At 47.8% G+C, this 25,566-nt stretch overlaps 1 protein-coding gene across 6 annotated transcripts in view; it reads left to right on the top strand.

Annotated features, from left to right (window-relative positions):
* SPINT1 (serine peptidase inhibitor, Kunitz type 1) overlaps positions 1-9,996 on the top strand; it is a 13,889-nt gene extending 3,893 nt beyond the window's left edge. For 2 of the 6 annotated variants that reach the window (XM_059890501.1, XM_005211585.5), the window contains 9 exons: positions 5,674-5,801; positions 6,023-6,161; positions 6,258-6,476; positions 6,592-6,618; positions 6,956-7,081; positions 7,198-7,248; positions 8,243-8,413; positions 8,633-8,680; positions 9,093-9,996. In XM_059890501.1, the coding sequence (XP_059746484.1) occupies positions 5,674-5,801; positions 6,023-6,161; positions 6,258-6,476; positions 6,592-6,618; positions 6,956-7,081; positions 7,198-7,248; positions 8,243-8,413; positions 8,633-8,680; positions 9,093-9,316 (1,133 nt within the window). In that variant the 3' untranslated portion in view covers positions 9,317-9,996. 6 annotated transcript variants of the gene reach the window in all.
* The last annotated feature ends 15,570 nt before the right edge of the window (positions 9,997-25,566 follow it).

The following is a 25,566-nucleotide window of genomic DNA, read 5'->3' on the forward strand; positions in this document are numbered from 1 at the left end:
TTACTAATAAACCCTGAGGCAGCATGGGCTAGTTTTTAGTAGGGAGGGAGGAAGGTAGGGAAGAAGGACCTAAATCAAGAGGGACTGATCAGATCAGATAAGTCGCTCAGTCGTGTCCGACTCTTTGCAACCCCATGAATCGCAGCACGCCAGGCCTCCCTGTCCATCACCAACTCCCGGAGTTCACTCAGACTCACGTCCATCGAGTCAGTGATGCCATCCAGCCATCTCATCCTCTGTCGTCCCCTTTTCCTCCTGCCCCCAATCCCTCCCAGCATCAGAGTCTTTGCCAATGAGTCAACTCTTCACATGAGGTGGCCAAAGTACTGGAGTTTTAGCTTTAGCATCATTCCTTCCAAAGAAATCCCAGGGCTGATCTCCTTCAGAATGGACTGGTTGGATCTCCTTGCAGTCCAAGGGACTCTCAAGAGTCTTCTCCAACACCACAGTTCAAAAGCATCAATTCTTTGGCGCTCAGCCTTCTTCACAGTCCAACTCTCACATCCATACATGACCACAGGAAAAACCATAGCCTTGACTAGACAAACCTTTGTTGGCAAAGTTATGTCTCAGCTTTTGAATATGCTATCTAGGTTGGTCATAACTTTTCTTCCAAGGAGCAAGCGTCTTTTAATTTCATGGCTGCAGTCACCATCTGCAGTGATTTTGGAGCCCAGAATAATAAAGTCTGACACTATTTCCACTATTTCCCCATCTATTTCCCATGAAGTGCTGGGACCAGATGCCATGATCTTCGTTTTCTGAATGTTGAGCTTTAAGACAACTTTTTCACTCTCCACTTTCACCTTCATCAAGAGGCTTTTGAGTTCCTCTTCACTTTCTGCCATAAGGGTGGTGTCATCTGCATATCTGAGGTTATTGATATTTCTCCCGGCAATCTTGATTCCAGCTTGTGTTTCTTCCAGTCCGGCGTTTCTCATGATGTACTCTGCATATAAGTTAAATAAACAGGGTGACAATATACAGCCTTGAACTCCTTTTTCTATTTGGAACCAGTCTGTTGTTCCATGTCCAGTTCTAACTGCTGCTTCCTGACCTGCATACAAATTTCTCAAGAGGCAGGTCAGGTGGTCTGGTATTCCCATCTCTTTCAGAATTTTCCACAGTTTATTGTGATCCACACAGTCAAAGGCTTTGGCATAGTCAATAAAGCAGAAATAGATGTTTTTCTGGAACTTTCTTGCTTTTTCCATGATCCAGCGGTTGTTGACAATTTGATCTCTGGTTCCTCTGCCTTTTCTAAAACCAGCTTGAACATCAGGAAGTTCACGGTTCACATATTGCTGAAGCCTGGCTTGGAGAATTTTGAGCATTACTTTACTAGCGTGTGAGATGAGTGCAATTGTGCAGTAGTTTGAGCATTCTTTGGCATTGTCTTTCTTTGGGATTGGAATGAAAACTGACCTTTTCCAGTCCTGCAGCCACTGCTGAGTTTTCCAAATTTGCTGGCATATTGAGTGCAGCATTTTCACAGCATCATCTTTCAGGATTTGGAATAGCTCAACTGGAATTCCATCACCTCCACTAGCTTTGTTTGTAGTGATGCTTTCTAAGGCCCACTTGACTTCACATTCCAGGATGTCTGGCTATACATGGACGTCACCAGATGGTCAACACCAAAATCAGATTGATTATATTCTTTGAGGCCAAAGATGGAGAAGCTCTATACAGTCAGCAAAAACAAGACCAGGAGCTGACTGTGGCTCAGACCATGAACTCCTTATTGCCAAATTCAGACTTAAATTGAAGAAAGTAGGGAAAACCACTAGACCATTCAGATATGACCTAAATCAAATCCCTTATGATTATACAGTGGAAGTGAGAAATAGATTTTAAGGGCCTAGATCTGATAGATAGAGTGCCTGATGAGCTATGGAATGAGGTTCGTGACATTGTACAGGAGACAGGGATCAAGACCATCCCCATGGAAAAGAAATGCAAAAAAGCAAAATGGCTGTCTGGGGAGGCCTTACAAATAGCTGTGAAAAGAAGAGAAGTGAAAAGCAAAGGAGAAAAGGAACGATATAAGCATCTGAATGCAGAGTTCCAAAGAATAGCAAGAAGAGATAAGAAAACCTTCTTCAGCGATCAATGCAAAGAAATAGAGAAAAACAACAGAATGGGAAAGACTAGCGATCTCTTCAAGAAAATCAGAGATACCAAAGGAATATTTCATGCAAAGATGGGCTCGATAAAGGACAGAAATGGTATGGACCTAACAGAAGCAGAAGATATTAAGAAGAGATGGCAAGAATACACAGAAGAACTGTACAAAAAGATCTTCACGACCCAGAGGGACTGATGGAATGGTTAAATGTGTTAAAAGTGCTATGCAACCAAAAGTATGTATTACTGTGAATGATTTCCAGTATATATTAAGGGAAAAGCAAGATGAAGAACTTGCATGCTTATAAATTCAGTACTCTGTCTCCTGATAGTCACATATACACACGCCCCCAAACTAGTAACTGAGAATACCTCTGGAGAGAAGGTTCGTTCATGTCCTTATGCTAGTCATGTCCAGCTCTGCGACCCCATGGAGTGTAGCCAACCAGGTTTTTCTGTCCGTGGGATTTTCCGGGCAAGAATACTGGAGTGGGTTGCCATTTCCTTCTCCAGGTCCATGTATTACCTAAGCTAAAAACAAAATTGAAGATTATAAAAGTAATAATAAAAAAAAGTCATCCTTCTAATCAGGTATAACCTGCAGCATGGTGTTTTGATGTTTTGCAGCAAGTATGAGTCAGACCAGGGTTCAAATCCTAGCTCTGCTGTTTAGAAACTGAGCAACCCTGGGCAAGTCATTTAACCTCTCTGGTGTCAGTTTCTCATCTGGAAAGAGGAGCAAGAATGTGGTTGTGGCAGGATGGTTAGGCAGGTCGGCAATATAGATGGGGGCAGCAAACCTCCTGTGAATATTCATATAGTAAATACTTTAGATTTTGTATTGGTTACAACTGCTCAGCTGCTGTTGTAACATGAAAGCAGCCATCCACAATTTGTAAACTATTTGGTAAGGCTGTATCTTAATTTATAGACACAAATTTGAATTTTATGGGCTTTTCACATGTCATGAAGTATTGTTTAAGAATTCTTTTCAACCGTTAAAAAATATAACAGGTTGGACTAAATGTGGCCTGCAGGCCATAATTTGCCAGCTCTGATAAGATACTACAGATAAAGTACCTAGTGTGTGCCAGCCACACTTTTTTTTTCTTTTAATTATTTTATTTTTGGCTGTGCTGGATCTTCATTCCTGTGCATAGGCTTTCTCTAGTTGCCAAATGGGGACTACTCTCTAGTTGCAGTGTGACAGCTTCTCGTTATGGTAGCTTCTCCTGTTGTGGAGTGTGGGATCTAGAGCCCAGACTCAGTAGTTGTGGTCCAGGGGCTTAGTTGCCCCAAGGCATGTGGGATCGTCCCAGACCAGGGATAGAACCTGTCCCCTGCATTGGCGGGCAGATTCTCAGCCACGGGACCACCAGGGAAGTCCTCTGAGCACAGTTTCCATTAGCAGCAGCTTTGTTAGTATGACTCCAGGTCTTTCTCCACCTCTGGCTTCTCTGGGGCTCCCACTGCACTCCTCCTCTCCCTTAAATTCAACTTCTCTATGGCTGAAGCCACATGTTCCTGCTAGATCTGGTTTCCCTTCTGCCCATGCCCTGGCTCTCCGTTGCCAGTTCCCTAGAGCTTGTCAGGCACAGCAGCCTGAAGCATCTGCCCGTTGTTTCTTAGATCCTCCTTTCCATCTCTGTCATCATTCAGTTGCTAAATTGTGTCCAGCTCTTTGTGGCCCCATGGACTGCAGCATACCAAGCTTCCCTGTCCTTCAGTATCTCCCAGAGTTTGTTCACACTCATGTCCATTGAGTCAGTGAGGCTATCCAACCATTTCATCCTCTGTTGCCCCATTCTCCTCCTTGCCTCAATCTTTTCCAGCATCAGGATCCATCCCTAAGCTATCTCTTAATTCAGACTGCTTCTGTTGCATCTGCCTTGAACTACTGCACTGGTCCACTTGCTGGTCTCCTTGCTCCATAGAAATAATTCTATTCCAGACAGATGGGTAAACAGCTGCTGCCGGGAGCTTAAGAATTCCCCTGCTACCCTAGCCCTTGGCCTTCCCTTAGTACTTCTGGAGCTTGATCAGGCTTTGCGGGAGGTCAGCTTCTAGTGCAGACTGGGCCTCCAGGCTTCTGTGCCACTATTCATTGCCAGTGTCTGTCCCCTTTCTGTACCATCAGTTGTCAAGTATTTGCATGTCAATCCTGTTTGTGCACATGCCCTGACCGAGTGTCCAGGGCCCTTGGAGATCTGGCCCAGCCCAGCTGGTCTCCTTAAAGTCCACCAAACCAGCCTTGCAAATTCCCCACTCCTTGTTTTGGCTCATCATGCTTTCTGCTATCATCAGCAACACAGAACATTCTTCCCCACAACCAAACAAAAAAAAAGTAAAAGAATTTTAAAAATCCTTTGTCTCAAAAAAAAAATCCTTTGTCTTTTCTTCACAGAGCCTTGCCTTTTTCCTCTAACTTGCTATGATCTTTCCTTTCTTTAAACATCCATTTCCTTGTCTTGTACATGTACCACAGACCCCTTCATCTTGGTGGGTCTTTTCTCTGGTTTTGCTTCCTGTGGCTGGGTCTTAACCTGCCTAACGGGACCATGACACCCTCAAGGGCAGTATGTCAGTTTCCTAGGGCTGCTATGCCAAAGTAGTACAAAGTGGGTGGCTGAAAACAATAGCAATGTATTGTCTCAGTTCCAGAAGCCAGACGTCCAAAATCAAGATGTCCACAGGGCCATGCTCTCTCTGAAGACCCTGGCTGAGGGAGGGTATTTTGTGTCCCCTTGTAACTGGAGGAGGCACCCTCTTCATGTGCCCGGTCATCATGGGACCAGGCTTGACACAGTGCTGCCCGGGAACTCTGTACTTAAGGCCTCTGTCCGGATGGGCTTCTCAGCAGTGATCTGGGCTGCAGAGAGAAGGGTGATGATGTTAATTACACATTAACTTATCTGGCATTTCAAAAGTGTTGTTACTCTAACTTTTAAAAAAATATGTTTATTTGGTTGCGCCGCGTCTCAGAGGTGGCACGCGGGTTCTTTGATCTTCCTTGCAGCATGTGGGTTCTTTAGTTGTGGCATGCAGGATCTTCAGTTGTGGCATACAAACTTAGTTGAAGCATGTGGGATCTAGTTCCCTGAACAGGGATCAGACCCAGGCTCCCTGTTTTGGGAGTGCCAAGTCTTAGCCACTTGGACCACCACAGAAGTCCCCTGACTTTTTAAAGCAATTAGCACAAGTACCTGCTTATTGTAGAAAATAGGAAAATTCCTCCTTCCAAATATATGTGTGTATATGTATGTATATGTATATATACATATATTTTTTTTTTCCTAAATGGAATCAGATGGCAATGCATTCAGTTATTTGCTTCAGAAAGTGGCTTTACAACATTAGAATGTCTTAAGTGTAACATATCTAAATAGAGGACAAGAAGAATGGTTTCATTGCGAAATTGTATCTGTGTCTCACCAGGCTGCTGAGTCCTAGGTTGGTCTAGTTGCCACCCATAGGGCACCAGCCCCTCACTTGAGGAGGGATCCTTCCCATTCAGTGAGAGTTCACCTTACCTCACCTTCCTCCCAGGGTCCCGGATCCCCATGGCCTGGGACGGTATAGACTTGAAGGTACAGCCCCAGGAGCCCCTAGTGCTGAAGGGTGTGGAGAACACAGACTGGCGTCTGCTGCGGGGTGACACAGACATCAGGGTCGAGGTGAGACACTGGGTGGCTCTCGGACCCCCACCTCAGCTCTCCAGGGCTCCTTCCTGGGGCCATAGGCCCAACTGTGGCTCCAGGAGGGATGGGGTGGATAAAACCCGAGGATCCATTTAATACCAAGACCGTCTGCTCTCCCCAGTTGGGGCAGGGGCAGGGGAATGGCTTTTTGGGAGGGCCTGGAGCAGCCCCTGCCTGACGGCCATTCCTGTGCTTAGAGGAATGATCCAGACCAGGTGGAGCTGTGGGGACTCAAAGAAGGCAGCTACCTGTTCCAGCTGACGGCGACCGGTTCAGACCAGCCAGAGAGGACGTCCAACGTCACAGTCACTGTGCTGTCCCCTGAGCAGACGGAAGGTAAGGAAGCGGGGCGAGGAGGCCACCATGGGAGGCATCCCCTGCCCCAGTTGCCTGGCCCTTCAGACGCCCCTGACCAACTTCCCTGCCTGCCAGAATACTGCCTTGCATCCAGGAAGGTGGGCCGCTGTCGTGGTTCCTTCCCCCGCTGGTACTACGACCCCACAGAACAGATCTGCAAGAGTTTTGTTTATGGAGGTTGCCTGGGCAACAAGAACAACTACCTTCGGGAGGAAGAGTGCAAGCTCGCCTGCCGCAATGTGCAAGGTGGGCCTTTGCGAAGCAGTGTTGGGGCTCAGGTGACGTTCCCCCAGGGTAGGTGTTCTCTCTTCACGGATCAGGGATACCCCCATCCCTAGGCCCCCCTATCAGCTCATCCCGGCTGGGGCCTGGCCCTGCCTCCTCTCACTTCTCTGTTTTTCTCTCCTAGGTCCCTCAGCAGAAAGGCATCATCCAGGTGGGCTTTGCTGCTTTCCTTGTTTCCCTTACCCCTGCCAGCTCTCCAGCCGGTATCAAGTCCAGACCCCTGCCCACACTGCCCTGGCTCTACAACTCATTCCTGCCCTCAGAACGGAGGCCCACAAGTGCCTCACCCCCTGCAGCTCAGGATCCTCCCATCAGCCTTTGCCTGTTTTGTGTGAGGGTTTGAGGGGCAGGGGTGGAGAGGGAACAGGGGCTGTGTCATGATGCCGCCTGGGGGTAGAGAGGGCCAGGTAGATGATGGACTCGAGGTATTTGCTGGCCTCTGCACCCCCACCTGACCTCACCCTCCCCCTGGCCTCACCCCTACTCAGTGTGTTCTGGCAGCTGCCACTCCAGCAAGTTCCGCTGCGGTGATGGCTGCTGCATCGACAGCTTCCTGGAGTGTGACGACACTCCTGACTGCCCCGACGCCTCCGATGAGGCCACCTGTGAGAAATGTGAGGCCTGGGGGTGGAGGGCAGCGGGCAGGGCAGGGCAGAGCCAGCCCACTCACCCCACACCTCTGCGAGGCCCTTGTCAGGTCTGCACCTCTGATGATCTTTCATCTTTGCAGACACCAGAGACTTCGATAAACTCCAGAGGATCCATTTCCCCGGGGACAAAGGTGAGCTCCTGCCCTGGTCTCCTGGGTCAGGGCTGAACTACTCTCCTCACTCATGCCATCAGTGTGCTGAAGGGGCTTGCTGTGGATACCAGGCTGTGGGCAGAAAGCTGGGGGCAGGGGTGTCCTGTGCTTTTCTTTCTGTGTTTGCTAAGCATCAAACACCTCCTGAAATTCTTATTTTTTTTTAGGCCATGCCACATGGCATGTGGAATCTTAGTTCTCTAACCAGGGGTTGAGCTCATGCCCCTTGCAGTGGAAACTCAGGGTCTTAACCACTGGATTGCCAGGGGAGTTCCAACACCTTCAGAAATTTAACCATGCCTACATATCACTGAGATGTTATTGATTTAACTTAATATATTAAAAAGGAAATTTCCGGGACTTCCCTGGCAATCCAATGGTTAAGACTCCACACTTCCAATGCAGGGGGCATGGGTTTAATCCATGGTCAGGGAACTAAGATCCCGCATGCTACGCAGCACAGCCAAAAATAAATAACTGAAATTGGAGATTAAAAAAGAAAAAGGAACTTTCACATCAGTACTGTAAATGAAAAGCCACTATTATATGTCACAATTTGAGATTTGCTTTTAAAATAAGTATAATAAAACATATAATAAAAAATTTTAGCTGGATGCTGTTGGCTGCCAAGGTTCAGACTGAGTCTTCTTTGTTAGAAGGCAGACCATCAAGTGCTGGGGAGAAACCAAGACCTTGATACAGTCAGGAATGCTGAAAGAAAATTAAGAAATAGTTATATGAGTCAGCCTAGGGTAATTCTGGACCCACACTTACTCTCTTGCATTTATCTTCCTTGCTTCTAGCAGCACTGCAAATGGCCCAGATATTCCTGGGGCCCCCAGGGCCCTCACTGAATCACAGCCATCCCCAGCCTGAGGAGGGTCGGGGGTGGCGGGCAGCAACCATGTGGAGCCTAGTGGTGGCAGGGAGGTCCCGTGGACATTCACACCTTCGTCTGCTCCTTACCCTGCAGGGCACTGTGTAGACATGCCAGACACGGGCCTCTGCTCAGAGAGCATCCCCCGCTGGTACTACAACCCCTTCACTGAACACTGTGCCCGCTTTACCTATGGCGGTTGTTATGGCAACAAGAACAACTTTGAGGAGGAGGAGCAGTGCCTTGAGTCCTGTCGTGGCATCTCCAGTGAGTGGGGCAGAGGGGGGCCGGAAGATGGGGAGGTGAAAGGCTTAGCTGGAGCATTCAGCTCTGTCTCAAGGCGTGGACTGGTCAGCCTTGTCGTCAGAGCACCTGAACTAAGGGTGGGAGAGGATGGCAGTGGGGTGTCTGGGGCACTACTGATGAGCAGCTGAGTCTTCGAACCTTTCATATTGACTTATCTCCCCCGCCTCCATTGGTTTGTAGAAAAGGATGTGTTTGGTCTGCGGCGGGAAAGCCCCGTTCCCAACACAGGTAAGCCTCCCGTCTGCCTGTCACCACTGAGTAGGTATCAACTGAAAGATCAACTCCACTCAATTGGTTGTGAGTGTGCCTGTGTTGAGAGGATCCTGAGGTTGGCTAAAGGGACAATGGTGGTACCTGCCGGGGCAAGGGAGAGAAGGATAGAAATACATGCCAGGTCTGCGGGCCATCAGTGTCCTCCCCGTATCAGCTGCAAGTAGAGTGACCTGGAGCCAAGATCCAGCAGAATCCCTCCCACCAAACTCCCAGCAGAGCAGTTTCAGCTGCTCACATGCCCAGGGTCCTTATTCCACCACCACCACCCACCGCGTCCGTTTGCCTAAGTCCCTTTGATACAGAGTAGGGGTGGGCGTCAGGACCCAGCAGGCTCTGGTAGTGCTTCATCCGGCCCTTCCTCCCCCAGGCTCCCTGCCTCCCCCAGGCCCCGTGGAGGTGGCCATTGCAGTGCTCCTGGGTACCTGCATCGTGGTGGTGGTCGCCATTCTGGGCTACTGCTTCTTCAAGAACCAGAGAAAGGACTTCCACAGACACCGCCACCCCCCACCTTCCACCCCCACCAGCTCTAAGGTCTCCACCACTGATGACATGGAACACCTGGTCTATTACCAAACAACTAGACCCCTCTGAGCCTGGGCCTCTCCAGGGCTCTCGCCATCTCTCACCCAGCCCTGCTTCCTAGCCAAGACGGAGGCCTGGGCTGGGCAAAGACTTCGGGACCAGACTTCTCCAGCCTGTTTCCCAGGGCTGTTCTGCCTCCAAGGCCAGGGCTTCAGCTCCTCTTGGAGGAGTCTCAGCTAAGTCCAGGCTACTTGTTCCTGAGAAAGCTCACAGGTCTGCAAGGAGCAGAAAACCTTTGAGCCAGGAGTCCCAAAGAAATGGACCTCTCCACGTAGGATTTCAGAGGAAGTTGGAGTTTTGCTTCCAGTTCCAAGCTGTCTGCCCCCATCCCATGACCTTGGGAAAGGGCTTGGGACAGCATCAGAGGCTGGAAGCCCCAACCCTTTCCTCCGCATCTGGCCCTCCCATTCTGCAAAGTCCAGGGCTCCAGTGGGCGGCGGTCAGTGGGGGGAAGGACTTCCCTGTATATTTTGTGTTGTACAGAGTTCCTTTTTGTTTATTTAATGCCATGGGGGGTGGGTGAGAGGAGTAGGAAGTGGCTCTCTGGCCCCACCCCTTCCCCTGCCCCCCATAGTAAGCCCCAAGCCAGCCCAGCCTGCACATGGAGCCAGATCCTCCACACCCACTGGAGCTCCCTTGTTTCCACGGGCCAGAGTCCACTCAGTGGAATAAAGTGGTTTATTCTGTGAGTCTCCTGCCTCTGCTCTGTGGGCCAGGAAAGGGACAGGCTGCTGGGGGGAGATGGGACCGTCCTGTCCAACCGGTTCCGGCTTTGGTCATCCTGTTCAGCAGGTTTTCCCACCCTTCCCGAAACTGTCCTAGCCCCAGCCCCTGAGGGTGGAGAGACTTGCCAAGTCTGACCACCAGGGGGGAGGGGAGAAAGAGCCCTGGGAATAGGGACCTAGGAAGGCCATGGAGCTCTGTTTCTTCCTGGTTTGGGCCTGCAGTATGCAGTCGAGGACTTGGGGGGTGGGGGGTGCATACACTTGAACCCTGGTTTGGTTTTTTCATTTTGTAGCCGAGGCTTTCAGGATCTTAGTTCCCTGACCAGGGATTGAACCTGGGCCCCTCCAGTGGAGCCACTGGACCGCCAGGGAATTTAACTGAACCCTGGTTCTTATCTCTGCTCCCTTTGGTGTAGGGGCTGGGGACAAGGGGCCCATCTGGTCACCCACAGAAGCCTTTGCTTCTCACAGGAGTTTAGCTGCTCCCCAGGCTCTGAGCTCCTGCCATTAGTTCAGGTGCTCGCCTCCAATCCACACCCCTCTGTTTGTTTGAGCTACCTACATGCTTGTGCAAAAAAAAATCATTCCGTTAATTCATTCATTTATCCAACCAATTATTTATTGAGCTATGTACCAGGCACCACCAGTCCTTAGAAGTTTGGTATTTTTAAGCATATAGGAAGCGCTGTGTAAGTGCTTTAACATATCACAAGTGATTGCCTCAGCACACAATCCCAGGATGAAGGTATTACCATTATCCGCGTTTTACAGGCGAGGAAACTGACTCAGCAAAGATCATTTCCTAAGGTCTTAGAGCTGGTACCGGGGGATTGATTTAAACCTTTACATTACAAGAAAGAGACTTTTTTAAATTGTGGAAAGTGCCACACAGAAAAATCAAATAGCAGTGTGAGAGGTTGAGGACTACTTTTAAAGGGTGGAAGAGCAACTGAGGTTAATGTCCATATTTGAGTCCTAAGTGTACAGCTCAATAAATTTCCATAACTGCACACACCCAGGAGACAAGCACCCAGATCAAGAAGCGGAGCCTTGGGATTTCCCGGGTAGTCCAGTGGCGCTCCCAGTGCAGGGGGCCCGGTTTTGACCCCTGGCCAGGGGTGGCACTGGTGGTAAAGAACCCGCCTGCCAATGCAGGAGACTTAAGAGAGGCAGGTTTGATCCCTGGGTTGGGAAGATTCCCTGGAGGATGGCACGGCAACCCACTCCAGTATTCTTGCCTGGAGAATCCCATGGCCAGAGGAGCCTGGTGGGCTACAGTCCAGAGGCTCACAGAGTTGGACACGGCTGAAGCGACTTAGCACACACACAGGGAACTAGGTCCCACATACCATGACTAAGTGTTCACATGCCACAGCTAAGGCTTGGTGCAACCAAATAAGTAAATTAATTTTTTCTAAAAGAAGCAAAACCTTATTAGCAGCCCAGGACAGGCCTCTTTTTGATGGCTTTCTCACAGCCCTTGCGCCTGTGGTACTGAACTGGCCCATCTTCACCCTTCTCATGAGTGCTCATTCCTGAGATCCTCTCGGGATTACTCCCTGCTCTACATCCTGTGTCTGCTAACAGGACCCTCATCACCAAGCACCCCCTTTTCCATTTAGTTACCTGTCTTCCCACAGTGCTGCAGACACAGATGGCATCTTAAATCACCTGAGTCTGCAGCTCGCCACACCCCCTCTATGACCTTAGTAAATGGTAGTGGTTCAATAAACATTGAGTAGATGGCAGGGGTGGGGCCTTTACTGTGCTTTGGCTGTTTCCATTTCAAAGGGCATTGTATTTTGCTTCCTACTTTGCCAGCCACTCATGCATCCTTCAAGGTTCAAAATGGGCTTGATTCCTCCTCTCGTCCCCACAGCACCAGGAAACTTCATTATCCCTTGGTTCTCTATGAGCACTTCCAGGCTGATGTCAATTCTGTATCTCAATGCCTAGAAGAGTAATCAACACAGAATAAGAGCTTAATAAGTGTTTGTTGGACTGAAGGGAGCATCCTCCTCTTAGGGAGGGTGGAGATGAAGTGAGATGACGGCAGACAAAAGTGCCTTCCCTAGCAAGAGCTGCTGGGAGGCAGGCAGGGCTGAGTCAGCTGGCTGACGAGAGCTGGGAGCGCAGAGGAGCCACTAGGGGGCGCTCTTATCACTGCCAGGAGCTGTCTTTGCGGCAAGAGTTGAACCCAGAGTACACAGTCCCAGACAGGTGTCAGGTGTGGAGCAATAAAAGTTGACACACAGCACCTGCTTTTCTGGAACTTACACACTGGAGTGCAGGCGGAAGGAATGCAAATACTGTACCTAAACAATTTGGTCCCCGAACTGCTGAGACATTCCCAACTGTTCTCTGCTCTGTCCCCAGCCAAATGACTCCTTTTCCCAGAACTTTCACACCTCCTTTTCTTTGTATAGGCAGTTGCCTCCACCTTGAATATCTCTTTGCCTCTGGAAAGCTCCTACTTGATAATCCAGCTGAAAAAGCCACCCTCTCATAGCTGCCCTGCATACACATGACCGGGTGTTAGCTTAAGTGGGACAAGGCTCCTCCACTCTGGGATGGAGTCCGGGTCTTATTTACCTCAGTATCCACCGTGCCAGGATCCCCTTGGTTACAGCGTATCCCACAAATGGATGTTGAATGAAACAGGCTGGTCAAGCCACAGAGATTAAGAAAGAGGTTGGGAAATGGCTTCATCAGTTCAGTTCAGTTGCTCAGTCTTGTCCGACTCTGCGACTCCACCGACTGCAGCACAGCAGGCTTCTCTGTCCATCACTAACTCCCGGAGTTTACTCAAACTCATGTCCATTGAGTCGGTGATGCCATCCACCCATTGTATCCTGTGTCATCCCCTTCTCTCGCCTTCAATCTTTCCCAGATCAGGGTCTTTTCAAATGAGTCAGTTCTTCGCCACAGGTGGCCAAAGTATTGGAGTTTCAGCTTCAGGATCAGTCCTTCCAATGAATATTCAGGACTGATTTCTTTTAGGATGGACTGGTTGGATCTCCTTGCAGTGCAAGTCTTCTGCAACACCACAGTTCAAAAGCATCAACTCTTTGGCGCTCAGCTTTCTTTATAGCCCAACTCTCACATCCATACATGACTACTGGAAAAACCATAGCTTTGACTAGACAGACCTTAGTTGTCTGCTTTTTAATATGCTGTCTAGGTTGGTCATAACTTTTCTTCCAATGAGCAAGCATCTTTTAATTTCATGGCTGCAGTCACCATCTGCAGTGATTTTGGAGCCCAAAAAATAAAGTCTGTCACTGTTTCCACTGTTTCCCCACCTATATGCCATAAAGTGATGGGACCAGATGCCATGATTTTAGTTTTCTGAATGTTGAGTTTTAAGCCAGCTTTTTCACTCTCCTCTTTCATCAAGAGGCTCTTTAGTTCCTCTTCACTTTCTGCCATAAGGGTGGTATCATCTGCATATCTGAGGTTATTGATATTTCTCCCAGCAATCTTGATTCCAGTTTGTGCTTCCTCCAGCCCAGCATTTCTCATGATGTACTCTGCATATAAGTTAAATAAACAGGGTGACAATATGCAGCCTTGACGTACTCCTTTTCCTATTTGGAACCAGTCTGTTGTTCCATATCCAGTTCTAACTGTTGCTTCTTGACCTGCATACAGATTTCTCAAGAGGCAGGTCAGGTGGTCTGGTATTCCCATCTCTTTCAGAATTTTCCACAGTTTATTGTGATCCACACAGTCAAAGGTTTTGGTGTAGTCAATAAAACAGAAGTAGGTGTTTTTCTGGAACTCTCTTGCTTTTTTGATGATCCAACGGATGCTGGCAATTTGATCTCTGGTTCCTGTGCCTTTTCTAAATCTAGCTTGAACATCTGGAAGTTCATGGTTCACATACTGCTGAAGCTCAGCTTGGAGAATTTTGAGCATTACTTAAACTTGCTAGCATGTGAGATGAGTGCAGTTGTGCGGTAGTTTGAGCATTCTTTGGCATTACCTTTCTTTGGGATTGGAATGAAAACTGACCTTTTCCAGTCCTGTGGCCACTGCTGAGTTTTCCAAATTTGCTGGCATATTGAGTGCAGCACTTTCACAGCATCATCTTTCAGCATTTGAATTAGCTCAACTGGAATTCCATCACCTCCACTAGCTTTGTTTGTAGTGATGCTTTCTAAGGCCCACTTGACTTCACATTCCAGGATGTCTGGCTCTAGGTGAGTAATCACACCATCATGGTTATCTGGGTCATGAAAATCTTTTTTGTATAGTTGTTCTGTGTTTTCTTGCCACCTCTTCTTAATATCTTCTGCTTCTGTTCAGTCCATACCATTTCTGTCCTTATTGTGCCCATCTTGCATGAAATGTTCCCTTAGTATCTCTGATTTTCTTGAAGAGATCTTTAGTCTTTCCCATTCTATTGTTTTTCTCTGTTTCTTTGCATTGATCACTGAGGAAGGCTTTCTGATCTCTCCTTGCTATTCTTTGGAACACTGCATTCAAATGGATATATCTTTCCTTTTCTCCTTTGCCTTTCGCTTCTCTTCTTTTCTAGGTATTTGTGAGGTCTTCTCAGACAACCATTTTGCCTTTTTGCATTTCATTTTCTTGGGGGTGGTCTTGATCACTGCCTCCTATACAATGTCACAAACCTCCATCCATAGCTCTTCAGGCATTCTGTCTATCAGATCTAATCCCTTGAATCTATTTGTCATTTCCACTGTATAATCATAAGTGATTTGATTTAGGTCATACCTGAATGCTCTAGTGGTTTTCCCTACTTTCTTCAATTTAAGTCTGAATTTGGCAATAAGGAGTTCATGATCTGAGCCACAGTCAGCTCCTGGTCTTGTTTTTGCTGACTGTATAGAGCTTCTCCATTTTTGGCTGCAAAGAATATAATCATTCTGATTTTGGTATTGACCATTTGGTGATGTCCATGTGTAAAGTCTTCTCTTGTGTTGTTGGAAAAGATGTTGGCTATGACCAGTGCATCTCTTGGCAAAACTGTTAGCCTTTGACCTGATTCGTTTTGTACTACAAGGCCAAATTTGCCTGTTACTCTGGTATCTCTTGACTTCCCATTTTTGCATTCCAGTCCCCTATAATGAAAACAACAACTTTTTTGGGTATTAGTTCTAGAAGATCTTGTAGGTCTTCTTAGAACCATTCAACTTAAGCTTCTTCAGCATTACTGGTTGGGGCATAGGCTTGGATTACTGTGATATTGAATGGTTTGCCTTGGAAATGAACAGAGATCATTCTGTCATTTTTGAGATTGCATCCAAGTACTGCATTTTGGACTCTTTTGTTGACTATGAGGGCTAGTCCTTTTCTTCTTAGGGATTCTTGCCCACAGTAGTAGATAAATTCTGAGTTAAATTTGCCCATTCCAGTCCATTTTAGTTCACGGATTCCTAAAATGTCGATGTTCACTCTTGCCATCTCTTGTTTGACCACTTCTAATTTGCCTTGATTCATGGACCTAACATTCCAGGTTCCTATGCAATATTGCTCTTTACAACATCAGACTTTACTTCTATCACCAGTCACATCCACAACTGGGTATTGTTTTTGCTTTGGCTCCATCTCTTCAATCTTTCTGGAGTGATTTCTCCACTGATATCCAGTAGCATATTGGGCACCTACTGACCTGGGGAGTTCATCTTTCAGTGCCCTATCTTTTGCCTTTTCATACTGTTCATGGCTTCTCAAGGCAAGAATACTGAAGTGGTTTGCCATTTCCTTCTCCAGTGGACCACGTTTTGTCAGAACTCTCCACCATGACCTGTCCATCTTGGGTGGTCTTACACAGCGTGGCTCATAGTTTCATTGAGTTGGACAAGGCTGTGGTCCATGTGATCAGATTGGTTAGTTTTCTGTGATTGTGGTTTTCAGTCTGTCTGCCCTCTAATGGAGAAGGATAAGAGGCTATGGAAGCTTCCTGATGGGATAGACAGACTGAGGGGGAAACTGGGTCTTGTTTTGATGGGCGGGGCCATGCTCAGTAAGTCTTTAATCCAATTTTCTATTGATGGGCAGGGCTGTGTTCCTTCCCTGTTGTTTGACCTGAGGCCAAACTATGGTGAAGCTAAATAAGACAATGCAACTCCTTCAAAAGTGCAGGCACTGCTGCACTCAGTGCCCCCAACCCTGCAGCAGGCCACCACTGACCCATGCCTCCACCAGAGACTCCTAGACACTCACGGGCAAGTCTGGGTCAGTCTCTTATGGGGCTCACTCCTCCTTTCTCCTGGGTGCTGGTGCACACAAGGTTTTGTTTGTGCCCTCCAAGAGTCTGTTTCCCCAGTCCTGTGTAAGTTCTGGTGGCTCTATGGTGGGGTTAATGGCAACCTCCTCCAAGAGTGCTTATGTCATACCCAGGTCTACTGCACCCAGAGCTCCTGCCCCTGAAGCAGTCCACTGCTGACCCGTGTCTCCACAGGAGACACTCAAACACAGTTCTGGCTCAGTCTCTGTGGGGTCTCTGGGTCCTGGTGTGCACAAGGTTTGTTTGAGCCCTCCAAGCATCTCTGATGGGTACGGGGTTTGATTCAAAATGTGATTTCTCCCCTCCTACCATCTTGCTGGGGCTTCTCCTTTGCCCTTGGACATGGGGTATCTTTTTTGGTGGGATCCAACAGTCTCCTGTCAACGGTTGTTCAGCAGTGTGTTGTAATTTTGGAATTCTCACAGAAGATGAGTGCATGTTCTTCTAGTCTGCCATCTTGGAGACAGCTTCATGAAGGAGGTATAAAATGAGATGAACAGGTGGCTGTGTGTGCTGCAGGCATAACAAAATCAAAGTGAGCAAAAGCTGGGCAGTGGAGATCATGGTTCTTGTTTTGACGGGGGTCCAGCCAGCTGCTCAGTTTGGCTCAAGCACTAAAAGGAAAAGCTGGGAGGCTGGTAGGTAGAGATCACATTGGTGGGCACTTGGGGATTTGAGCAGAGGGACAAGGGAAGGGAAATCCAAACTGAACTTTAAGAAGTGGACATATAAGCAGGCTATATCATTAGAGGTGGAAACCCAGAGAGAGGGAAGGGAGGAGGAAGCCACATCAAGTAAGTTAGGCAGAGGGACCTTTGTGAAGTACATGGTAGACAGGCAGTAAAGCCTAGTTGGAAAGGTTGCATGCTGGCAGTCAGTTGGGCTGTGACCCAAACAGTGGTTTAATTTCTTTAATTAGTTATTACATTTAAAGAATCGGGAAACTTTATTTAAAACACACACACACACATATCTAGCTTGTGAAAACTTAAGACTCTGGCAATTGAGGTCCACATTCCTACAGTGATTTAGGCACTAGGTCCTCTTGATCCCCTCAGGCACTAACTGCCCCCATCCCCTATCCACCCTACATCTCCCTAGGTTAGGTGCTTGCCTGGGCCCTCCAGGCATTTGACTTTGGGCGTCTTATCCCTAATAACCCATCCTCCTTCCAGTGTTTTCTCTAGAACTTACTGGTCCTAGCAGCTCACATGAGGTGAGGTGAAAGTCACTCAGTCATATCTTTGCGACCCCATGAACTATACAGTCCATGGAAATCTCTAGGCCAGAATACTAGAGTGGGTAGCCTTTCCCTTCTCCAGGGGATCTTCCCAACCCAGGGATTGAACCTAGGTCTCCAGCATTGTAGGCAGATTCTTTACCAGCTGAGCCACAAGGGAAGCCCAAGAATATTGGCGTGGGTAGCCTATCCCTTCTCCAGGGGATCTTCCCGACCCAGGAATCAAACTGGGGTCTCCTGCATTGAAGGCAGATTCTTTAAAAACTGAGCTATCAGGGAAGCCAAATCAGATCAGAGATCACATCAGTCGCTCAGTTGTGTCTGACTCTTTGCGACCCCATGAATAGCAGCACGCCAGGCCTCCCTGTCCATCACCAACTCCCGGAGTTCACTCAGACTCACGTCCATCGAGTCAGTGATGCCATCCAGCCATCTCATCCTCTGTCGTCCCCTTCTCCTCCCGCCCCCAGTCCCTCCCAGAATCAGAGTCTTTTCCAATGAGTCAACTCTTCACATGAGGTGGCCAAAGTACTGGAGTTTCAGCTTTAGCATCATTCCTTCCAAAGAAATCCCAGGGCTGATCTCCTTCAGAATGGACTGGTTGGATCTCCTTGCAGTCCAAGGGACTCTCAAGAGTCTTCTCCAACACCACAGTTCAAAAGCATCAATTCTTTGGCGCTCAGCCTTCTTCCCAGTCCAACTCTCACATCCATACATGACCACAGGAAAAACCATAGCCTTGACTAGACGAACCTTTGTTGGCAAAGTAATGTCTCTGCTTTTGAATATGCTATCTAGGTTGGTCATAACTTTCCTTCCAAGGAGCAAGCGTCTTTTAATTTCATGGCTGCAGTCACCATCTGCAGTGATTTTGGAGCCCAGAATAATAAAGTCTGACACTATTTCCACTATTTCCCCATCTATTTCCCATGAAGTGGTGGGACCAGATGCCATGATCTTCGTTTTCTGAATGTTGAGCTTTAAGCCGACTTTTTCACTCTCCACTTTCACTTTCACCAAGAGGCTTTTGAGTTCCTCTTCACTTTCTGCCATAAGGGTGGTGTCATCTGCATATCTGAGGTTATTGATATTTCTCCCGGCAATCTTGATTCCAGCTTGTGTTTCTTCCAGTCCGGCGTTTCTCATGATGTACTCTGCATATAAGTTAAATAAACAGGGTGACAATATACAGCCTTGATGTACTCCTTTTCCTATTTGGAACCAGTCTGTTGTTCCATGTCCAGTTCTAACTGCTGCTTTCTGACCTGCATACAGATTTCTCAAGAGGCAGGTCAGGTGGTCTGGTATTCCCATCTCTTTCAGAATTTTCCACAGTTTATTGTGATCCACACAGTCAAAGGCTTTGGCATAGTCAATAAAGCAGAAATAGATGTTTTCCTGGAACTCTCTTGCTTTTTCCATGATCCAACGGATGCTGGCAATTTGATCTCTGGTTCCTCTGCCTTTTCTAAAACCAGCTTGAACATCAGGAAGTTCATGGTTCACATATTGCTGAAGCCTGGCTTGGAGAATTTTGAGCATTACTTTACTAGCGTGTGAGATGAGTGCAATTGTGCGGTAGTTTGAGCATTCTTTGGCATTGCCTTTCTTTGGGATTGGAATGAAAACTGACCTTTTCCAGTCCTGTGGCCACTACTGAGTTTTCCAAATTTGCTGGCATATTGAGTGCAGCACTTTCACAGCATCATCTTTCAGCATTTGAATTAGCTCAACTGGAATTCCATCACCTCCACTAGCTTTGTTTGTAGTGATGCTTTCTAAGGCCCACTTGACTTCACATTCCAGGATGTCTGGCTCTAGGTCAGTGATCACACCATTGTGATTATCTGGGTCATGAAGATCTTTTTTGTACAGTTCTTCTGTGTATTCTTGCCATCTCTTCTTAATATCTTCTGCTTCTGTTAGGTCCATACCATTTCTGTCCTTTATCGAGCTCATCTTTGCATGAAATGTTCCTTTGGTATCTCTGATTTTCTTGAAGAGATCCCTAGTCTTTCCCATTCTGTTGTTTTCCTCTATTTCTTTGCATTGATTGCTGAAGAAGGCTTTCTTATCTCTCCTTGCTATTCTTTGGAACTCTGCATTCAGATGTTTATATCGTTCCTTTTCTCCTTTGCGTTTCGCTTTTCTTCTTTTCACAGCTATTTGTAAGGCCTCCCCAGACAGCCATTTTGCTTTTTTGCATTTCTTTTCTATGGGAATGGTCTTGATCCCTGTCTCCTGTACAATGTCACGAACCTCATTCCATAGTTCATCAGGCACTCTATCAGATCTAGGCCCTTAAATCTAATAAAGACTGACAAAAACTGTATTGCTTCTGAGGACTTCCCTGGTAGTCCAGTGGTTAGGAATCCATCTGCCAATGCAGGGGCCCCAGGTTAGATTCCTTGTCTGGGAAGATTCCACGTGCCACGGGGCGACTAAGCACGTGCACCACAACTACTGAGCCCACTCTCTAGAACTGGTGCGCTGCAACAAGAGCCACTGCAGTGAAAGAGCCCACACACTGCAAGAGTAGCCCCCACTCAGGGCAACTAGTGTGTTGTTCTTGCACAACAATGAAGACTCAGCACAGCCAATAAGTAAATAAATAAATTTTAAAAAAGAAAACAAAACAGGGTTGTTTCTCTGGAACCCATCCCTGCCCCTTTAAACAAACAGCCCTGAATGAGGAGTGGTTTGTCCTATTGCACAAGACCACTCCCTTCCCCACCTTCCCAGGCTTCAGCTAGACTGAAGCCTGGGAAGGCACTTCTCAGCCCACCCCCACCCTCCACCCCCAAGGTCAAGAGTGTCACCTGGAAACCACAAACCCAGAAGCTGGCTTCAGCCCCCGGGGGTGGCCGAAACTCCCCCACAGTACTCTCCTCCCCTACCTGCAGTAGCTCCTGGGGTTCCATCAGCTGAGCCCAGAACCAGGAAGACCAAAAAAATACACTGGGAAAGAAACTAAGAAGAGCTTAAAAAAAACACATGCACAAAAACTCTTTTACATAAAACTGAAAAAGATTTTTACCCAAATGCCTACAGTGTTTTCTTGTTGATAAAATTATAGGTGGTTTTCACATTCTTCTTTTTGTTGACTTGCATTTTTGAAAATTTTCTACAATGAATATCTATTGCTTTTCTACAATGAATAATGGTTTCGGAAGAGATATTGAGGTCTGTTTCGGAAAGAAACAAATCATTAGATCCGGAGTCTCTGAGATGGGATAGAGAATGAGGGGCTGGTAAAGGAGAGAGAAGCTCCAAGACTTGGTGACTGACTGGCTCGTGCAGACAGAGAAGCTGAGTCAGCGGGGCCTTCCGGTTTTCTGTGCCAGAAATCTGGCAGTGCCATCAATAGAAACAGGGCCCAGGGGAGGAAGGCAGCTTCAGGAGAACCAAGCAGAAGGTGAGGGCCATCAGGGACCAGATGGAGACTGGTTTTGTTGATCTTTTTGTAGGTCTTTGTGGCTCTTATTGTTGATCTTAGTTTTTGTTTGCTTTTGCATAGCCTTACTGGGGAAAGATTTAAAGGCAACTTAAAAGGGTCTATAAACTATGAGATGAGTACAAAGGAACAAGATTTAAAAAGAAACCTAAGAAGGAACATAAGATAGGGCTAGGAATAAGGCAAAAACATACGAGTCTTATAGTCTTTGGGCCATGCACTTAGCTCTGCGTCCCAGGTGTGGGGCCTCCTGGTGAGGCCCCCAACACCCTGGAGGTGAGTGTGTGGGCCTGGTGGAGAGAATAAGCCATGTGAGGGTGAAGGGCAGGAAGGAGGAGACTACTTATGGAGAGAGTCAACCTAGAGGGGAGAGCGGTAAGTAAAGACAGAGCCTCTGGAGGAAAAGGAAGCTGAGGAGGAGCAGTCGGAGGGGCAGCAGGAGACCCAGAAAGAAAGAGGCTCGAAGGTGAGGGGTTTCAAACCCTGCCAGGGTCAGGAAAGGAGGATGCTGGGAATGAGTTGCCAGCTGATCTTCATGAATGGTTGAGGAGCCAGGTGGAGTCCTAGCAGGTGGCAGAGAGCAGAGTCGGAATGAAATAGTGGGGAAGGGGAGGAGAGGCCCAGGCTGGGTTTCAGGCATGGCTGGAGAGGCTGAGAGGACTGGGGATGATCGAATACTGATGCAGTACAAAAGATTACATTGTTGACTCACCAACCCACTTGGAGTTGTCTCGCCAGTGGATTTTCTCTGATCCACTTACCCTCTCCTGCTCGATCCTCTTTGCAACCAGTTTATGATCCTAGGTTAACCAGAACTAGTCTGTGGCCCCCAGAAAATCCATAGTGCTCTATGAAAAGTGAAGGACTTGGACTAGGTGGCAAAATCCTTTCTAATCCCTAAACTATGGTTACAGGTTACAGATTCTAGGGCCCCCTGAATACACGACTGGTGGAGGCTGTCAGAGCCAAGTTGTTGAGGCCCAGAGATGGGCAGTGACTTGCCCATGGTCACATAGCCAGTGTCTGGGGACAGAATAGGCCAGGAAGTCTGAGCCCCAAACTTTTTGCTCGGAGGTCTCATCTTCTCCAGATGCCCAGGCTCCTGGGCTTAGTGTCTGTCATTTCTCTGGAAGTGGGACAAAGGAACCAGGCCAAGGAGCAGTCAGGGCTGTTCCCAAGCCTCAGGAGGCTGGGATCCCAAGGCCCACACACCCATGTAAACACAGGCCAGAACTGCTCCTTCTGACACTGCACAGCTTCCTCCATATCAGTTCCCCACTCTTCTCGTGCTTCTCCCTGAAGGTCCCCTGGGAGCCAGGGAGGGGCAGAGAGTACTAACCCCGCTTCACAACTGGGAGAAACTTAGACAAGGAAGAAAGCAGTAATTTGGCCAAAGTCGCCCAGCGAGTTGGGGATAGAACTGAAACTGGAGAACCCATGGGAGATGGGGTGGTCGGCGGGACACATGGCCTGTTGGGCAGGGGTGGAACAGTGCCATAGGTAGAAAAACACACATATCCTGGGGAATAGAGGGTCCCTGTCTCACCAGGGGATGATCTTGCCATCTCCAGCAGGTATGGGGTGCTGGGGAGGGAGAGAAGATGGGCAGAAGCAGTGGAACATGACCACAGTGAGTACAGGTCTGAGGGGGAAACACACGATGGGTCAGGCGTCCCTGGTTGGGGGCTGGGCTGCTTGCTTTTCTGCCAGTTTCAAGGGGCCCCAGGGAATCACTGTGCCCCACCTGGCCCAAAGGCCCCCTTGCTGCCCCTCACCGCCCAGGGGCCAGAGAGTCTGGTACAGACTGGTACAGGCAAAGGTCAAGCAAGCCAAGGAGCTGGCCAGGCAAGGAGACCGTTGACTGGCTCTGCCTTCCAGAAGGGTATGAGCAGGGTGACCATACGCCCAGGTTATTAATAGAGTTCCCATTCAATCTCAGAAATATCCCGAGTCTGACAATGAATTGCACGGTCATCCCAGTTAGGGGACAAATCTGTTCAGTGGAGGAAGCGTGGAGAACATTCCAGGAGGAGGGCAGGCCCGCTTCAGTGCCAACTTCCCTTCTCACATTCCACTCCGACCCTGTCTCCCTCTGTCCCACTCAGCCTAGAACGACCTAATCTGTCTGTCCCATCAACCATGCCTCCCAGCCCTGCCTTCTGGGAGGTCTATTTCTAGGGGGGCAGAGCCTCCAGGAGGCACCCTAGAAAGAAGCCTGGATGCAGGGTCAGGGCCCAGGTCCAAGCGCCATCTTGGCCTTGGCTTCAGTCTCATCTGAAAATCGGAGCTAATAAGAGCCCTCTGGCCCATCTGGAAGTTCAGTTGTAAGAATGGAAGACAATACTGGAGCAGACCAGGCTGCCTAAGCGTTGCCGCAACCAGGGACAGAAAACAGTGGTTTCCTGGGACAGTCAGCACTGCCCAGGCCTGGGAAGTCACTCCCTACTGTTGTCACAGCGTGACTAATGTGGCCTCTCGGCTGGCTGAGTTCCGCTCGCCAGAGGATTTGGCCCAAGCCCAGGGAGGGCGCTGACAGCGCAGCCCTGCTGGGAGCGGGGTTTCCTGGCAGCCAGGCACAGTGGGCAGGTCTGACCTGTGAGAGCCTGGTTACCGCCTGGGGCCTGGGCTGGTTGCAAAAGGGGCCGGTACTCCTGACGCAGTCTGCTCTCGGTCTCACTCACTCTCCCAAGCTGGTTCCCAGGAGAATGAGATCGGAGGGTGTGTCACCTCTGCCCTGGGCACCGCTCTGCTAACCAGGGGAAAGCGATTAAGGCCCAGCTCCCTCAAGTGTGCACTCACACACCAGCCCAGCACACACACACCCAGCACAAAGATGCTCATGGAGGAAACCCCCAGCCCCGCCCCCTGCCACCCCCCCCAACACACAGACCCACTCAGAATTGAGCCTGGGCACACACAGACACATAGACATACAGCCCCGAAGACACAAGACCCAAACCTAGATGTACACACGGAGGCACAGAGACCAACACACATCCAACACACCCATGCATACATGCTAAGTTAAAAAAAATTTTAGCTAGCTTAGGCAGAGTGTAAGATTAATAAAATAGTTTTATTTAGTGGAAAAACAAACACACACAAAAACTGAAACGTGGTCCTGACTTTGAATCATGGCAGTCATAACGTTTTGTTTCCAAAGTGTCAACACAAGGTGTATGGAGCTTTAGACTTGTGAAGCTTCTTTAGTTTGCTCTATCTCATATGATATCCAAGTGCGACTGCTGAGCGGTTTGAGGGATGTGGGGGGAGTATACGGGGAGTCCAGCAAAGTTAGGAAACTAGCCTCAAGATCAAAGAGGCTCCTAAGTGGCAGACCATCCCAAAACTAGCAATCAATAGATTCACCAAAAGGCAATGGCACCCCACTCCAGTACTCTTTTGCTTGGAAAATCCCATGGATGGAGGAGCCTGACAGGCTTCAGTCCATGAGGTCGCTAAGAGTCGGACACGACTGAGCGACTTCACTTTCACTTTTCACTTTGATGCATTAGAGAAGGAAATGGCAACCCACTCCAGTGTTCTTGCCTGGAGAATCCCAGGGACCGGGGAGCCTGGTGGGCTGCTGTCTATGGGGTCACACAGAGTTGGACACGACTGAAGTGACTTAGCAGCCCCAGCAAGGGCAAGTATTATGTGGATACACAAATGTACACATGCGGAGCTACACACATCTCACACGAAGACAGACATCCACATTTACACATGTAGATACACAAACTTGCACACGCATGGAAGGGTTCAGAGGTCTGCACAAAGGTAATATCCACTTGAAATACACAAGAGCAAAAACAGGGATGCAGAGGGATGTACATGAACACAAATATGTCATATATACATACCTTGTCATCATGTAGTATTTATTGAACACCCACAATCTGCTAGTCATGCTTCAACAGAAAGAGCCTCTGACAAGTCAACAGGCAAAGCTCCCTCATAGGCCCCATTTACGACCATATGGTGGCCCAGTATCCAAGCCAAAATTGAAGGATGTTTTTTCTATAGATGGTCACCAATCCGTGGTGGAAAAAATAATCAACTGTGGATTTAATCTCATTTATAAAAGAAAAAAAGTATTTAAAGGAAAACAACCTGAATGCACCCAAATGGGGATCTAGTTGAAGAAATTATGATCAGAGTGAAATAGTAAACAAACATACATAAATGGTTACAGATTCTAATCAGAGTTTATAATAACATGAAAAAGCTGTTAAAATTTTAAACTGAAAATACAAAATTATATCTAGCATAATCACAAGAAATATTTCAAAAATATACAGAGAAAACCAAAAGGAAGTAACATCAAAATGTTACTATGGATTATCTTTGGGAATTAAGACTATTGGTACATTTCAATCTTCTAGTGCTTTGGATTTTCCAGTTTTTCTGTAAGCGAAGCATTTATTGTGAAAAAAGAAAATAGATATTTAAAAACATCAACTAAGGGTTGGTTCCACAGATATTAAAAATAATTTTACATCAATAAGCACTAATTTAAGACTGTATATGTAAGAAACATACATTTCTTTCCAGTTAATATAGTCAATGTTCCTTTAGATTCAA

Source organism: Bos taurus, chromosome 10 (assembly GCF_002263795.3).
Source record: "Bos taurus isolate L1 Dominette 01449 registration number 42190680 breed Hereford chromosome 10, ARS-UCD2.0, whole genome shotgun sequence".
In the NCBI taxonomy this organism is placed as follows: Eukaryota; Metazoa; Chordata; class Mammalia; order Artiodactyla; family Bovidae; genus Bos; species Bos taurus.